The sequence below is a fragment of the Hippocampus bargibanti genome, linkage group LG01, assembly GCF_051943395.1.
Source record: "Hippocampus bargibanti isolate YZ-2025 linkage group LG01, ASM5194339v1, whole genome shotgun sequence".
Classification (NCBI taxonomy): domain Eukaryota; kingdom Metazoa; phylum Chordata; class Actinopteri; order Syngnathiformes; family Syngnathidae; genus Hippocampus; species Hippocampus bargibanti.
Genome location: NC_142734.1, coordinates 7,912,372 through 7,929,963, shown reverse-complemented (window position 1 = coordinate 7,929,963; position 17,592 = coordinate 7,912,372). Strand labels below are relative to the sequence as shown.

At 43.0% G+C, this 17,592-nt stretch overlaps 1 protein-coding gene across 11 annotated transcripts in view; it reads left to right on the top strand.

The window, feature by feature from the left end:
- The window catches only part of huwe1 (HECT, UBA and WWE domain containing E3 ubiquitin protein ligase 1), a 46,332-nt gene extending 33,629 nt beyond the window's left edge, over nucleotides 1–12,703 (top strand). For all 11 annotated transcript variants that reach the window (XM_088993436.1, XM_088993484.1, XM_088993501.1 and 8 more), the window contains 19 exons: nucleotides 52–443; nucleotides 542–1,178; nucleotides 1,793–2,501; nucleotides 2,590–2,678; nucleotides 2,991–3,147; nucleotides 3,267–3,399; nucleotides 3,497–3,699; nucleotides 3,781–4,010; nucleotides 4,583–4,682; nucleotides 7,438–7,587; nucleotides 7,831–8,076; nucleotides 8,884–9,001; nucleotides 9,083–9,223; nucleotides 9,302–9,589; nucleotides 9,674–9,779; nucleotides 9,965–10,082; nucleotides 11,382–11,563; nucleotides 11,652–11,842; nucleotides 11,927–12,703. In XM_088993436.1, the coding sequence (XP_088849562.1) occupies nucleotides 52–443; nucleotides 542–1,178; nucleotides 1,793–2,501; nucleotides 2,590–2,678; nucleotides 2,991–3,147; nucleotides 3,267–3,399; nucleotides 3,497–3,699; nucleotides 3,781–4,010; nucleotides 4,583–4,682; nucleotides 7,438–7,587; nucleotides 7,831–8,076; nucleotides 8,884–9,001; nucleotides 9,083–9,223; nucleotides 9,302–9,589; nucleotides 9,674–9,779; nucleotides 9,965–10,082; nucleotides 11,382–11,563; nucleotides 11,652–11,842; nucleotides 11,927–12,029 (4,293 nt within the window). In that variant the 3' untranslated portion in view covers nucleotides 12,030–12,703. The remainder of the gene's footprint in view (nucleotides 1–51; nucleotides 444–541; nucleotides 1,179–1,792; nucleotides 2,502–2,589; nucleotides 2,679–2,990; nucleotides 3,148–3,266; nucleotides 3,400–3,496; nucleotides 3,700–3,780; nucleotides 4,011–4,582; nucleotides 4,683–7,437; nucleotides 7,588–7,830; nucleotides 8,077–8,883; nucleotides 9,002–9,082; nucleotides 9,224–9,301; nucleotides 9,590–9,673; nucleotides 9,780–9,964; nucleotides 10,083–11,381; nucleotides 11,564–11,651; nucleotides 11,843–11,926) is intronic.
- Nucleotides 12,704–17,592: the final 4,889 nt, after the last annotated feature.

Here is a 17,592-nt window from a genome sequence, read left to right as displayed (position 1 = left end):
TGGTTTTTATAAAGCAAGTAGTTAAACTCAGTTTGCCATTGAACATTTTAGGTCCTTGCCCAGCAACGAGCCGAGCAGCAACGCAGGGAGGTTTCCCAACAACCCACACAGGGAGATACACCGCTCGACCCAGTTACTTTTATCCAGACACTGCCATCTGAGCTGCGACGTAGTGTCCTCGAAGACATGGAGGACAGTGTGCTGGCTGTGATGCCACCTGACATCGCAGCTGAAGCGGCAGCCCTGCGCCGAGAGCAAGAGGCACGGCAAAGGCAACTGATGCACGAGAGGCTCTTTGGTCACAGTTCAACATCGGCGCTTTCAGCCATCCTGCGCTCGCCAGCGTTCACTAGTCGCTTAGGAAGCAATCGTGGTGTCCAGTACACCCGATTGGCTGTGCAGAGAGGAGGCACGTTTCAGATGGGTGGTGGCTCTAACCACAGGTAGAAGAGACACATTTCTGATTATTATTTTTTTTCACTTTTCAAACGAAGAACACATGTGGCTTAGATGCTTGTCGCTTATCTTAATATTTCCTCAGACCATCCAGTTCCAGTGTGGATTCGTTGTTACGTTTGCGCGGTCGTTTGCTGCTGGATCACGAGGCCTTGTCCTGTCTGCTGGTGTTGCTATTTGTGGATGAACCGAAACTCAACACGAGTCGTCTACACCGTGTGCTCAGGAATCTTTGCTACCACTCTCAGACACGTGGGTGGGTCATTCGCAGTCTGTTGTCAATCCTCCAACGCAGTAGTGAAAGTGAGGTGTGTGTGGAGACCTCACGCCTTGAAGATTCTCGTGGGAAAAGGAGCGCCCAGGGAGGATGCGGGGCAAAAGGTTCAGCGAGCTCCTCCCTCTGCTCTTCGTCCTCCCTCGAGCTACTAAATAGAGTGGAGTCTCGTAGTTCTAGCCAGCTTTCTTGGCTCTCTGTGTCCATGGATGCAGCCTTAGGCTGTCGGACTAACATTTTCCAGATCCAACGGGTGTCTGGTAGGAAACATGCTGACCGCCACTCAACTGCTGGTTCCTCAGCATCTGGATCACTGGGAGGTGGTGTGTCAGGAGCTGCTGCAGGGGTCACATGTGCCGGAGGCGGAGGCTCTACAGTCCACATCCACCCGCAAGCTGCGCCTGTAGTCTGTCGACATGTGTTAGACACTCTCATACAACTAGCAAAGGTCAGTCATGGATCTCTATCTCAATGTGCTTTATGGTCTTGATATAACCTGGACTCAACAGATTCAAAATAGCTCAGTCACCTGTTGCAGCATATGTGCAATTGCATATATGCTTCTATCTATATTTTACATTGTGTATTTTTATATTGCATTACCTGTATTCTTCAACATTTTGTGCATGCAATACTTCATTTTTCTTTTTCAACTTTTAACCCCCCTTCATTGTTGCTGTTGTAGGTTGCAAATGTCTGCATTGTAGGACAAATAACATAAGTGTCAATTGGTCAATGTCCAAATTGTTTTGCACTTTATTAAACAATTGGGGTGCGTCTAAAATTGGGCAAAAACTCATTCAACTTGAGACACATCCCATTTTACTTTTGGCTTTTCTAAAGTCTCAACAAATGTCTCAGTGGGGCCTCTCAAGTTTTTCTTTTTTTTTCTTTTTGTATTCAACATCCTCCATCAACCCGCACGTTAGACAGACACTAACGGATACAATCTGGCATATTAAATGTAAATCTTCATTCATGTCTTTTCTTTAAACAACAATTTGTGTCAGACCAGCGGTACTTATTAAGTAACTTTTTTAAACGTTTGTTGTGTCACAACAGGTGTTCCCCAGTCACTTCACCCAGCAACGTTGTAAGGATCTCTTCATGTCATCCTCTGACCTCGAAGCCCGTCTTTGTTCAAGTTCCTCAGGCGTAGTTGGCATGGGTGGAGGGTCGAGGTCTAGTTCCCAGGCTCAAAACAACCCAAACTCCAATGCTTCCAGTGCACAGAACACTTTTGGTTCCTCAAACATCACGCCCCAGTCTCTGGGAATTTCCACCGATTTTTGGGATCTGCTTGTAAAGCTGGACAACATGAATGTCAGTCGCAAAGGAAAAGCCTCAATGAAGACCGTGCCTTTAGGCGGCAATGCAGAGGCTGACGGACTCCAGTTAAGCCTAGAAACCTCCCCTCTTGGTCAGTTGATGAACATGCTGTCCCATCCTGTAATCAGGCGAAGCTCCTTGCTCACTGAAAAGCTGCTGCGTCTGCTCTCCCTCATATCCATTGCCCTGCCTGACATCAAGGCCACAGAGGTGCCTGCAGGCCACCCTACTCCACAGTCAGCCAACCCTAATCCGATAATCAGCTCAGGGTCGACCACCTCGGTCACTACACAGGGCACAGCAGCATCAAACATCCAGCCCACTGCAGTGGGCACAGTGGCCTCTGGGGCATCTGGGACCCAAAACACCTCCTCAGGAACAAGTCTGTTCATGTTTGCAACTTCCACACCATTACCAACATCAACTGGAGCAGTATTCACAGGTAGAAACACCACGGAAAGCATTAGAAATCTCTTTCATCTCTTCACCACGGTGGTTATAATTGATGATCATTGATTTTATTTAAACAGCAAAAAGCAAAAGCTCTTCGATTGGCATGGAAAATGACAAGATTGCTACCGCTGGACTTACAGAGAAACAGCTTCAGCTGTCAGTCGAGGTAAGAGAAAATGTGCAAGTGGTTTGTTAAAATTGCACTTCCAAAGGTGCATTGTGGACTACGATGTCTTTATTTGGGCATTGTTATTTTTCCATGTTTTTTATTTACAGTAAAGTCTCGTTATATCGATATCGGTTATATCGATAGTACTGCTTATTACGATACTATTTCTATGAACGCAAGGAGAAAATTTACATGCCGCAGGATCGGATATATCGATAGTCCGGTTATATCGATATTTTTTCAGACTCCCGAGAATATCGATATAACGAGACTTTACTGTATTTAATTTAACACTGTACTTTCTGTAAGGTGTTGACTTCACATTCGTGCTCAGAGGAGGGTCTGGAAGACGCAGCTAATATTTTACTTCAGTTATCCAGAGGAGATGATTCCACCAGAGACACTGTGCTCAAACTGCTCCTCAGTGGAGCAAGACACCTTGGTTATACCCTTTGCAAACAGATTGGTCAGTGTTATGCCGTGACATACTCCTTACTACTTATTTTTTCCATTGATTGTTTTTTTTTTTTTTTTTTTGCAAAGCCGCATGTTTTCCTTAAGGATTTCAAATTATTTCTCTTTCAGGTACACTACTGGCTGAACTTCGAGAGTACAACTTGGAGCAACAGAGACGAGCACATGCAGATTCTCATTCTCCCGATGCACCTCCCGATGACTCCTCCATCTCTGCCAGACTGAAGGGAAAAATGACCAGCAGGTAACACCATGACAACTTTGGACACCCGGTGATACTTGGTCATTGGTTCACTCCGAAATTGCCATGACCTAAATTGCGTTTGTTATTTGCGGCACAGGTTTGATGGGGCGGAAAGTGTTGTCATTGTGGCTGCGCAGAAGCGCACGCTTGGCGGACGCGAACTGCAGCTCCCCTGTATGAGCTCGCTAACCTCCAAGACATCGACACAGAAATTTTTCCTGCGAGTGTTGCAGGTCATTATCCAGCTACGTGAGGACACGCGCCGTGCTAACAAGAAAGCTAAACAGACTGGACGAATAGGTGAGAGTTTTATCCAACAAATAGGACATTGTGCCGAAGATGTACGGGGTGCCAAAAACCGCTCTCTCGCTCCACGGCCAGGCTCATCCAGCTTGGGATCAGCCAGCAGTATTCAGGCTGCCGTCCGTCAACTGGAGGCAGAGGCTGATGCCATCATCCAGATGGTGAGAGAGGGTCAGCGGGCACGCCGCCTCACACAGGCGCCACCGCCCACTTCCGCCTCGGCCGCCGTCACCGCCGGATCATCAGTCGCAGCGTCTCATGTCCCCGCTGGTGCTGCTGCCCCTGCTGGCACAGCTGCTGCTGCCACGGTTAGCACGGGCCCATTAACAGCAAACAGATCTGCACACTCCCTCACTAGAGGCCTAGTTGAACATTTATCACGAGCGCATAGATTTGACTCAATTGCGGTGGGCCGCTGACATGCTTTTAGCCAAGTTGGGGTTTTCATGCTGTTTGTTTGCATTTTGCGTAATCAAAAGTGAATCCATTCAAATGCAGAGTTGTATTCTGTGGGATTACAAACATAACGTAGACATGAATCTCAAAATGTCTTGTGTGCAACTCGTTCTTGTTTTGAATTTAGGAAATTCATGTGCCAGTAATCTGTAAAATATGCTGTCACAGAATAATTGTTTGTGTAAACTCCAAATGTGCTTGCTTCAAACTCAACTCCTCGATTGTCATCAGCAGTAGTGGCTGTCTGAAGTTGCTTCATTCTTTACCCAGACCTGCTCAAGCCCCAGTGACTTCACCGTTGAATCGGGAAATGTGATGCACGTCAATGTGGATCAGTTGATATTAAGAGCTAAAATGTAATCATTATGTTCCCCGTTTCCCCATCCCGGGTCTTCCTCGGCTCTCCCTTGTTGGGTGACTACAGTCTGAAATGCAGACGGTCTCAGAGGCCCAGGGAGCGCAACGAGATGAGACGCCGATGGATGTTGACCAGCCATCTTTGGAGCTCGACTCTTCAATTCTGGGTGAGTTATTCACATGTTGAAAGTCTTCAGAGGACACTTGCATATTTATTGATGAACTGTTTTTGATGCAGAGAATTGACTTTCTTAGTTTGTACATTGACAATAAATTGCTGATGCCAACAAAATGGAGAAAAGCTTGTATTGCGTTGTTTTATTTTGATAACTTGACAGCAATTTTACATGGGCACATTAAAATTGACTGGTATTTATATATTTTTTCAGAAATGTGGATTAGCATCATATATTTCTAACAAATCTCAAGTCGCCCATTTTCTTTTGCTTATCAGATCATAGGCCCAGATCTTGTTCGTTTGGTCAGGAATCATAAGTCATGACCACAGCTGAGGGTAGGATGTGCCCGGGGCACATTGTGCCCCTAAAGCACTGTGAATGTGTATGTTAAGTTCTCCCTGAAGTGAGAGTTGACGCAGGGATTCTGGCGTTGACAGCAGACGCTCACAATCCGTGACAGGCTCTAAAGTCGAATAACATAACATCAATCAGGGTCTTACCAAGGATGCGTGGCCAATCACACCCTTCAGGTCTCACTGACGATCATTGAAATCTTCCAGCAGAACTATGGACTACTCAATGGCCATAGGGAAAATGTGTCCATAGGACACATTTGCCATGAGTGACTCTACCTTCAAGGACAACCAACGCTTCTGGACATAATTTCGTCCATAATTTGTAAAATCACTTCAAATGACTTCTACTGAACGCATTTTACAAAGATTCCACTGCACATAGCTATATTTTACGTTTTAAGACTCACGCTGAATATTCAGGAAGTCTTGTTTTCGAGTTGATGCCGATGCCCAAAGTGACGTAACGGAAGGAACGCCCGTAACCGAGAAAGCGACACACAATGCATTTTGGGTACTTTTTTTGTCTGAAAACAGTGTTGATCGCGAAATTAGAAGGAAAACGACATAAATAACGGGATGGTGAATCGTTGTGTGCTGCAGCCAATTGCGGTAGCACGCATAAAGAAGGTGTACGTTCACACAAATTCCCAGCGGACAAATCAGCCCATTTCCAACAGAACTTGTGCGCCATCTTGTGCATTTTCTGGGCGCTACATTGGAGTCCAGATGGCTCGAATTGATACGGAAGGACTTCTTTAATCGATTGCAAACATTTATGCTTTCCTCTTCAGAACTACAGTGGGACCTTGGCTTACGAACTTAATTGGTTGCCAGACTGTGTAAGGCGAAAAGTGTGTATTACAAAAATTAATTTCCCATAGGAAACCATTAAAATTAGGATAATGCGTTCCCAGGTCCACATAAAACATAATTTTCTACCCTCTAATTGTCCATGCCTTAAAACTACACAAAATATACCTTATTTTGTGTATAATAAATGTGCTATAGTATTATGATTAAAGAAATAAGCTGTAGTGTACAATAGTCATTAATGTGTACAATGGTCGTTAATGGCTTGATGGAATGAGTGTCCGGTTTCCTCAGCATTAAACACTTGATGAGGAACGTAACCTTCTTTCACCATCTTGAGGAATGATCCCTTGTAGGTGCTTTCTCTGTGATAATTGTATTTAGTTCTTCATCAATTCTGATCTGTTTAGCTGGGTTGATAGCTTTTTGCCTCAAGTGTACAGATGACTTGTGCGGGTTATTTGTGGAGCCTGATTGATGGGATATTTTAACCTTCCAGTCTACACTCTGCTTTTGAATTTTCAAAGTTGAAACGAGTCTAAATTTCACTGTTTTCTATCCATATTCTAACCTTTGTTTTTTCTTTTATTTTTCACTTTTTTTGTTTGAAATTCTGTCATCTCCCTTTTGTGTGTGTGTGTGTGTTTGTTTTCTCTCACTCTCTCTCTGTCTGCCTGTCTCTTTAATGTTTAACCCCCCCCCCCCCACTGCTGGATTCTTGACCAATCACATGGCTTTAACCGAAGACGCCATTTTGTTTTTTGGAGAACAGCCTCACACTCTCTCCGTCTGTAACCCCATCCCCCACTGCTGCGTTCTTGACCAATCACATGGCTTTAAATGAAGACTGGGGGCGGGGAATAGAGAAATAAATGCAGTCAGCTGCCATTTTGTTGTTAGAACGGGCTCGTTCGCGAACGACACATCACTCATTGTGGCAGCTCTCTGTGTATCCCTAAAAATAGTTCGTATGCCAAGGTAAAATTTTCATGAATATTACGTTCGTAAACCGAAAAGTTCGTAAGCCAAGGGGTTCGTAAACCGAGGTCTCACTATGTTTGAATCATATTCAGACCTGGATGAGTAACAAAAAAGCATCTTCTCCGAATCTGAACTCTCTGAAGCCATTGTTTTGATTCTGGAGCAAGGCAGTGTGTGATTGTGATGTCACGAAGAAGGGGGCGGGACTTTCTGAATCTGCCCAGTTCCGAGCTCATTTTGTGGAAGTTTTGGAACACTTTGTCATTTTGATTGGTGTTTTGCATTTGACTAAAAATATCAGCCTGCGTGTTTTGGGTATTTTAGATGCTATAAAACATTTTTCTGATTTCAGTTAGGAACCAAAAAAATGGTGTCGGTTGTCCTTTAAGGCATAATGCTGCGGACCGCTTACCTCCAAGAATCATAGCAACACACAAATCTATCTCACAATAAGGACAAGGACATTAAAGGCTCAATTTGCACTTTTAGACTTCGAGCAACAGATTGCCTTAGTAAATCAGATGTATTATTGGAGTTGTTTTCTGGCAGCTATTCATGCAGTGAATGCCATGGCTGTTCTGTTTGTTTTTCCTCAGATGAAGAAGCAAATGGCCAGTCTGAGAGTGAAGAGAAAGTCCCTGACCTCCCTCTGCTCAGCGAACAGCTCCTACTGGATGAGCTGTGGGACATGCTTGGGGAATGTTTGAAAGAGCTGGAAGAGTCCCATGACCAGCATGCTGTATTGGGTAGGTGGAATCTTCATTGGACACGATGTCCATCTGGTTTGTTTAAAAGGTCTTTGCAAAATTATGCAAAACACTTTTTACCAGCACATATTACCCAGGTATCAATCAGTGTCACTGTGGTTTCACTCCATGCTAGGTTTTCTTATAGGAAGTCATCGAACAGAATGTGGAGGATTACATTTTTACATTCTGCTATTTGTTTGTTCCGTTTAATTTCCATTGTAACACTTGCATGTCCCTCAGTTCTGCAGCCTGCCGTGGAGGCGTTCTTCCTCGTACACGCCACCGAGCGAGAGAGCAAACCTCCTGTTCGGGACACTCGGGAGAGCCAGCTCTCTCACATCAAGGATGAACCGCCGCCACTGTCGCCAGCGCCACTCACACCCGCAACACCCTCTTCGCTAGATCCGTTCTTCTCTCGGGAACCTTCCTCCATGCACATTTCTTCAAACTTGCCACCAGACACCCAGAAGTTTCTTCGATTTGCCGGTGAGCTAGAATGGACTCTATGCACACACTTTCCGTGTTTGTTGTAGGGACACTGTCTAACTTCACTACACTACCATCATCATTCACAGCCATTCCCAAATTTATTCGGGAATTGAAAATATGATGTAGAGCGCCATTCCCGAATTTGTTTGGATTTTTGTTTGTTCTTGCGGGAGGGGTCGATGAAACGCTGGCCAGACCTCTGGCAATGTTTTTTCCCTTCCATGAGGGGGCAACATTTCCCTCTTTTCCATGTTACCGCTTTGTTCCAGCTTCACCTTGTTGTTAAAAAGTGCTATATAAACTAATATGTATGTATTGCATTGTATTTTGGATCACCGCCCTCATTTCAAGCTCATATAAACTCCAGACACATAATTTAGGATTTTTTTTTTTCTGATGAAAGGAGCGAGTCTAAAGTTTCTTACACTGCATTGAATGTTTATGTAGTCCTAAAACTCTATTCTGTGGGTCCTTGAATTTTAATGAAAATGACAAAAACCCTGGCACTAGAGTGGACACATTTTTGCACATTTGCCAGTGAATGAGTTAATGTGAAGCAATAACAAGTATGTACGCTTTTCCAATAAATGACATTACCTTTCAAATTGTTGCAGTTAACCAATGCGCACCACTTTCCTGGTGATGCAAATCTGAAATAATTAATTTAGTAAAAAGTAGAAAAAATTAATTGTTTTAGTTTGTATAATGTGGATGCTCTTGAAGGATAAATTACAATATTTGATTCGTGAAGGAGAGCGAAAGCACATTGTGTCTGATAGTCCGAGTTTTTCTTCTCGTTTGTAGAAACTCATCGCACAGTACTTAACCAGATCCTGCGTCAGTCCACCACTCATTTGGCTGATGGACCCTTTGCCGTCTTGGTTGATTACATACGTATCCTGGACTTTGACGTGAAGAGGAAGTAAGTGAGATTATTTTGACCTTGTTTGACCTGCACTTGGTTAGCAATTCTCAAATTGTTGGCCTGTCGTTCATCACGCAGGTATTTCCGCCAGGAGCTGGAACGCCTTGATGAAGGTCTGAGAAAAGAGGACATGGCAGTGCATGTGAGGAGAGATCATGTGTTTGAGGACTCATACAGAGAGTTGCATCGCAAGAGCCCAGAGGACATGAAGAACAGGCTGTACGCTTTCATGATTGAAACAACACCATCCAACCGAGTCTGCTCCATCCAAAAGCATGTGAACCTTTCGTCTTGCAGGTACATCGTCTTTGAAGGAGAAGAGGGCCAGGATGCTGGTGGCCTTCTGAGGGAATGGTACATGATTATCTCCCGAGAGATGTTTAATCCCATGTACGCTCTGTTCCGCACATCGCCCGGAGATCGGGTCACCTACACCATTAATCCGTCGTCCCACTGCAACCCCAACCACCTGAGCTACTTCAAGTTTGTGGGACGGGTGGTGGCCAAAGCCGTTTATGATAATCGGTTATTGGAGTGCTACTTCACACGTAGCTTTTACAAGCACATCCTGGGCAAGAGTGTCAGGTAATAGTGACGGGGCGCCTCTTCCGATCAAAGAGATAATCAATCATTTCATTGCTTGCAATTAAATTGGTCTTCTGTTCTCAGGTACACTGACATGGAGAGCGAAGACTACCCCTTCTTCCAGGGTTTGGTGTACTTGTTGGAGAATGACGTATCCACGTTAGGCTATGAACTCACATTCAGCACAGAGGTTGGTGCCAGGTCTCAGGTGGTTCGTGATTTCAAGCCGAAAGGGGGTTGTGATGCCCAAGTTCGACTCTTGCTAGCCTGCCTTGGAGTTGCTTGAAAAGCGCTTTGTGGTTTCATTACGGAAATCCATTTGAAATACTGGGAGGCAAGTGGATGTGAAGACTTTCCTGCTCTTTATATGTTCAGGTCCAAGAGTTTGGTGTTTGCGAAGTGAGAGACCTCAAGCCAAATGGTGCAAACATTCTGGTCACAGAAGAAAACAAAAAAGAATATGTGCATCTGGTTTGCCAGATGAAGATGACAGGTAAGTGAGCTTCATGAGCAACCTCATAGCCAAAATTGCAATAAAATAAGACCTGTAAGTGGTATGATTTTCCATATTGCCATTGAGCCATAAAGGACAACCAACACCATTTTTTGTTTCCTAACTGACACCAGAAAAAAAGTTTTATAGCATCTAAAATACCAAAAACACGCAGGCAAATTCAAAACACCAATAAAAATGACTTAGTGTCCCAAAACTGCCACAAAATGAGCTCGGAACTGGGCAGATTCAGAAAGTCCCGCCCCCTTGTTCGTGACATCACTATTTGTCACACACTGCCTTGCTCCAGAATCAAAACAATGGCTTCTGAGAGTTCAGTTTTGGAGAAGATGCTTTCTTGTTACTCATCCAGTTTTGAATATGATTCAAATAGTTCTGACGTGGAAAGCATAAATGTTTGCAATTGATTAAAGAAGTCCTTCCTTACCAATTCGAGCCATCTGGACTCCCATGTAGCGGCCAGAAAATGCACAAGATGGCGCACAAGCTCCATTTGAAATGGGCTGATTTATCTGCTGGAAATCTGTGTAAACTTACATGTTTTTATGTGTGGTACCGCAATTGGCTGCGACACAACGATTCACCATCGCGTTATTTATGTAGTTTGCAAATGTGACGTCAATTTAGGCATCGTCATCAACTCAAAAACAAGACTTCCTGAATATTCAGTGTGAGTCTAAAATGTAAAATATAGCTATATGCGTTGGAATCTTTGTAAAATACGCTCAGTTGAAGTCATTTGAAGTGATTTTACAAATTATAGATGCAACTTGTCCGGAGGTGTCGGTTGTCCTTTAAATGAGGTTTTTGGAAAGGAGATGCGTTAGCAATTTTGAGGGAAATCACTTACCGCTTTCGCCCTAGTACTTTTTTTCGAATGCTGCGCTCCCAGGGATAAACAACCAATCAGAGAATGAAAGAAACTGATCAGGTGTCAATCATGTGCTGTATGTTTGCAGGCACCCTCATTGCTGATATAGATCCTCTGCTTCTTCGTACTTACCCCCTTTTACTTACCCGTCAATAAAAGCACTTCATTCGTAATGGGGATAATTACTATGCGAAATTCGAATGCTTTTCAGTTTAATTTTATGTTGATTGAACAATGGAAATGTGCTTTCTGTAACTAACTTATGAATAATGTTTTACTCGCTCGTTTGAGAATATGGAGTCCGCTGTCACACACCCTTTGTGGTCAAAGCGCATGGGTTGGTCTGACAAACGACGCAACATTGTTTTTTGGGTGTTGAATCGCCTTTGGATGTTAATGTAACGCAGGTGCGATCCGCAAGCAGTTGGCCGCTTTCCTGGAAGGTTTCTATGAGATCATCCCCAAGAGGCTGATCTCCATCTTCACCGAGCAAGAGCTGGAGCTGCTAATCTCTGGCCTGCCCACCATCGATATTGATGACCTCAAGGCCAACACTGAGTACCACAAGTACCAGTCTAGCTCCATCCAGGTACTCAAAATTGGGAGCCGGCTGCTCATCTTGATGCCGTTGGGACGTAAACCAAATGTGAAGTCGCTTGTTTGTATTTTTTTCATAGATCCAGTGGTTTTGGAGGGCCTTGCGTTCCTTCGACCAAGCGGACCGAGCCAAGTTCTTACAGTTTGTCACTGGCACGTCCAAAGTTCCACTTCAGGGTTTCGCTGCTCTGGAGGGCATGAACGGCATCCAAAAGTTCCAAATCCACCGCGACGATCGCTCCACTGATCGCCTGCCCTCCGCTCATACTTGGTAAAGAAACCTGTTGCAAATGAAGATGCTTGCCGTCTCCAGAAGTAAGGATGTGAAAATAACTGTGTGTTTCTGTGCTTGAAGTTTCAACCAACTGGACCTCCCTGCCTACGAGAGTTACGAGAAGTTGAGACACATGCTGCTGCTGGCCATCCAGGAGTGTTCTGAGGGATTTGGTCTGGCCTAATTCACGAGACTCTTTAAGAGACACAAGCGCGCACACCAGAATTAGATCTGACTACAAAAGTTACATTTCTGAATACACACAGACACACACCCTACACATATTACTGGATTATCAGACAGAAGAGATCAAACTATCCATTCAAAGGGTTTGATGAACGTGCCAGAGTCTCAACGTGAGCTCAACACACAACTCGTGCGCACACTTGTGGGCCGCTCTTCATTTAAACGGAAAGGGCAAATGCAAAAGCCTAAAACTTGGACTAATATAAGGCATTTTCTTCATCTAGATCGATTTTTTTTCTGTACAAAAGGTTTGGGAGTTTATTGTTTCAATGTTTTTTTTGTTTCTCTGGCTGTGTAAAAAGAAAAAAGAATGTGTGAACAGGATGGTTATAAAACCTTTTGGGAAACACGTTGGTGGTTTCTTGTTGCAAATTTTTGACCTCACAAGCCTTTTTTGTGGGGGTGTATGAACAACTTGAGAAATTCACAAAAATGCACTTTTCAAAAACATTTTGTGGCATTTTTAAGGAAGGATGGTACACTTGAAGCGAAAACCCGAAGGAGATTTAAAAAAGCTTAAATTCTAGAGTATTTTTGACGATTCAATTGCTGACTCAACCTTGAGCCTTTTAATCCGATTGGAATAGTGACATGAATAAATGCATAAAATTGCGTCTATTGTCTTATTACATTTTTAACTTTACCAATTAGTTTGCCCGATCTTGAAAGATGCTCATATCATTAAATGCATCACAGCAGATACCCTTGTTAGTTAGTTAACTGTAAACAAGTGAGGTCTATGGTTAATTTGTCGGTACAGTTTCAGCTCATCAAGCCCCTTAGCATAAAGAAAGAAGGCATGCGTTCATGTCTTAAATTTAACTCATTAAAATTTAAATCATGTCATTTCTCATTGACTCACATCACACCTCCCGTCTTCCGGTGTTCCACTCACGGGACCCTTACTACAGTGAAAATCAACCAAAAATACACCGCTCGTGAGTCACGTAACATTGTGCGCCGTAGAAGGATCAACGTCCATGTCTTGTTTGGTTTGAGCTACAGCATGATCAATGACTGTTTGCACTTAATATTTTATTTCCACTGCCAGGAAACCAATGAGAGCATACGGTGGCCGAATCCTAGGAAGATAGCTGCTGCCATCTTGCGGTGGGCGTTCGAAGCGCACATATACAGCGGTGCCTTGAGAACGAGTGGGTTTGCAGAACTGATATTTGGCTGATAACAGTGTTTTGCTTGGATTTGTGAGTGCCAACTTTAGACACGAGCATTGGAGATTGACGGTGAATTGGCTTCAAAATAAACCGCCCTGTTAAATAGTGAGCTTTTGTCAAAAAAGGGGCTACAAAATGTGAATGCATTTCAAGTTGGGGTTTTATGTGCAAACCACATAAAAGAAAATTATGTATTGTAACCCAATTTGTAGTTAAAACAACCAAAACACAAAATATCTTAGTCCACTATTTTAATACTAATATGAATTAGCTGTTTTGTGGTGGCGTAACCCTTTTTAGCACAAGCTATGTAGCAACATGCCAATTATTTTGGAGGGAGGCTGGCATTTCCATTACTTTGAAAAAGCAAAGATGTTAGTTTGTTTTAAAGTTCTGAGCATGATTATAGAACACATTAGTCAGACCTCCAGGCTCCACTGCATCGAGAATGTTTGCTTATAACCCTGGACAAAAACTGCAACGTTGGGGCTTCTGTATCAAATGACTCACCAGTCAAGGCACTCATATCAATGACTCACTTTAACCAATACAGAGTATCAGGGAAGAATTCAACACCCACCAACTCTTTTGGACTCTCAAAATCGTCAGCACAACATTTACACAACAATTACATGATTGTTTTTTTACTTAGGAAAATGAAGAAATTATAAAACTGCTGTGGCAGGCCGTGGATTTCATCGCTAGGCCTTCAGTAGTGCTACGTCTGACTCAATCCAGACTGAAAAAAGTGGTATGATGTACTACAAATCCACTAGAGGGTACCGTCAGCCAAGAAATTACTGACTGACCTTTCTTAATGATTGAGGATAATGAACAATTGTGTTGTGTTGAGCCAACAAGCTCTTGCCTTATGCGTTGAGCTGCAGCTGCCTTTTTCAAGCAAACATCTCAATGTTGCAATGCTCCTGCCATTGGAAATATATTTTTTTCAGCATGCCGCCGAAATGAGGAGTGAGGGCAAAGGGACAAAATCTCTGTCATTAGTCTAATTAGTCTAAGAGATCCTCTGCAGTGAAGAAAGCACACTTGACTTGAACCTCGCTTAACAGAATTCATCATCCACTCAGTTTGAGTGTTTCTTGACTCTCCTCCAAGGAGAAAAGGTGAGGCCTGCTGAATAATAATGCTCGAAACCACTGCGAGTAAAATATATTTTTTTTTGTCATGTCTGTTAATCCACACTGTTTTATTCATGACAGGCAGTTGAAATCGGCAGGGGAGACCTACAAGTGGTCCCCGCGCTGTCATCATTCGTCTCCTTCTCCAGCTCGTGCTCTCAGAGGAAATGGAGGTAGGTCTCCTCATTGGCAACATTGTGTGCGCATGTGCGGGGTGAATCAGCCGGGAACGAGATTGCCTCTGGTGGGGGCACGCGAGGGGTCGCCCTTTTGGACTCTCACCTGATTGATGAGTTAAAGTAGAAATGACATTCTGCCTCCTATAAAGGTCACATTGCTTATTATACCGCCGCTTGCCGGCCTATTTACGTCCACAAGATCTTTTGGAAAGGGGTGATATGCAAGACTGTCGGTCTCTAAAAACTAAAGGCAAACTCGACAATATTTGGTTGCTGATTGACTCAGCCTAGACGTCTCATCAATCACTAAAACAGTCTTTATCCAGCTGGAAAATATCTCCACCCATTTTTATTTCTAGTAAATTTATTATTACAACAATCTGGTGATGTGATGGTCAGTGGTATCAAACAGCAACACATTTTAGAGTCAATGCACCGTCGATTCGGAGTCTATGAAACAAGTCAGCGTTGGTCTCTGGTTCCAAATAAGACAGGAAGGTTAGGCCGCCATCTTGTCAACTGAGCTCCTTCTTCAAAATGGCAGCCCGACACCCCCCCTCCTTCTACTTGTCTGTTTGTGTCCTTCTCCATTAGCTGGCTGGCTATCTCAGCTATTTCATTTGTAGTTTTTTTTTTTTCTTGCCTTAAACTGCAGTTGTTATCAATTTTGCTCATATCTTACCTGGCTAGCTATTTGCTATCGATTAGCTATCTGGCTAGCTGGGTGGCTATCTCGCTAGCTTTCTCTCTAGCTATCTTGCTAGCTATCCATTTCCGGTTTGAGTAAACGCTAGTGCATGTGGCTGCCGCCGCTCTCCCGCAGAAAAACATCTAACAGTGACTGTTAAGTGACCTTGACAGTTTTGAAAGACGCTTAAAAATGATATGTATTATTATTTTAGTCCGGTTGGTAAATATCAACAATTATTCATTGCTAGTCATTCTTGGAGCTGACATAATGACTTAAAATGAGGCTGGATGTTTTGCTTCGATTAGCTGGCAACCAGTTCAGGGTGTACCTGGCCTACTGCCTGAAGACAGCGGAGATAAGTTCCAGTACGGCCTAACATATTTGCACTGTGCCCATTTCCACCTTTTGCTTTAATTCATTCACTGCCATTCACGAATTTATTCAGGAATTGAAAGTATGATGTAGAGCAGCATTCCCGAATGTATTCGTATTTTTTTTTCTCTTTTTTCATGCTTGGGTGCAGATAGAGCACTGGTCTGTCCTCTGGCAATGTTTTTCCCTTCCACAAGGGGGCAGAATTTCCCCTTTTCCCCATATTCGCGCTTTGTTGCAGCTTCAGCTATTGTTAAAGCACTATATAAAACCAATACGTATGTATTTTGTACATCCGCCCTCATTTGAAGCTCATATAACTCCAAACCCATTTAATTTAGGAAGTAACTCTTTTTTGATTAAAGAAGAGAGTCTAAGGCAGGGGTCTCAAACTCAATTTACCCGGGGGCCGCTGGAGGCAGAGTCTCGGTGAGGCTGGGCCGCATCAGGATTTCCACAAGAAAAGCACAGATAAAACATTCCAATGTTGTCAAAATCTTTATTTTTAACATACAAAAAAAGGAGTTAAATGAATAAATGGAAAAATGAATAAAAAATAAATTAACCAGCAATAAATAAATCAAATGATTATAATATCATAAGGCAGATACAGGCGACTGAAAAAAACACAGGAAAACTAATTATTATAATAAAGTTTCAAATGTCTGTATTCACAGTTCTTTAACCTTTAACTTTCTTAACATAAATAAAATATTGAACATGAACTGTCCAAACATGGCTTCTATTGCCTACTTGTTCAGCTCCCCACACAAGTTTCATTCATATCAATCATGCGGGCCGCACTAACATTAATCTTTCATATCAAGGCGGGCCGCACAATATTCTTTCGGGGGCCGCATTTGGCCCGCAGGCTGCGAGTTTGACACCACTGGTCTAAGGTTTCTAACACATAATTACATGTTTACGTAGTCCTAAAATTCAATATTCTGTTGGTCCTGGAATTCGAGTGACAATGACAAAAACCCTGGCACTGCAGTGGACATATTTTTGCACATCTGGCAGTGAATACGTTGAAATGAAAGCATTCTTGCTTTTTGCGACCTCCTCTGCCACGCTTCACTTTTCCCAAAGCGGGCAGCATGCACAAGTTGACTATTTGCCTGACAGTTAACAACCTTAATGGGATGTCGGCTGCAGAGTGAAGCCAGCACGGTGGGAAACTCAATCAGTTCCCTTCAATTAGTGAGTGATTAACGTTGGGTCAGAGACATGCGAGTGACCTTGTGGCCTGTTAACGACTTGAAGCCGATCAATGCACCCAAGCAGCCTTCAAGCGGATGGACCAACAGATGAATAGCATCCTTCCTCAGCCTTCATGTCCTCATCACATGCATTCTTTTAGCTGCTACCGTTTTCGTGCCGAGTGGCTGCTGCAATCTTAGCTCTGCTTACAATTGGACATTTGCTTGTGGCTTTCCTAAAGGCACTAGAGGAAAAAAAATCAATAAACACGCCAAAGAGAATTCTATGTATTTATCTTGGACTTTCTGTAATGAGATAAAATTCCTAGTGTGTAGAGCCAGATCATGTGCAAAACACAAATGATGACCTCATTTGAAGGCACCCACTTGATTCTGTCCACATAGCGAAATATTTGGGCTATAAAATCGGTCAACGAGGAGGTTTACATCGAGTTTTTAAAAAGCCAAATAAGACAATTGTGGTTATTTTCCCCTCGTGTGTTTATATGTCATTTAAAAACCCAAAATACTGCCAACATTTGGATTTTAAAAAGCGTTACTTAACTGCATTTCAATGTATTTGTATTATTATTAGTATATATTATATATAATAATAATTATTATTATTATTCATTATGTATTACAGTAAAGTCTCGTTATATCGATATTCAAGGGAGTCCGAAAAAATATCGATATAACAGGGACTATCGATATATCCGACCCTGTTTGCATGTAATTTTCTC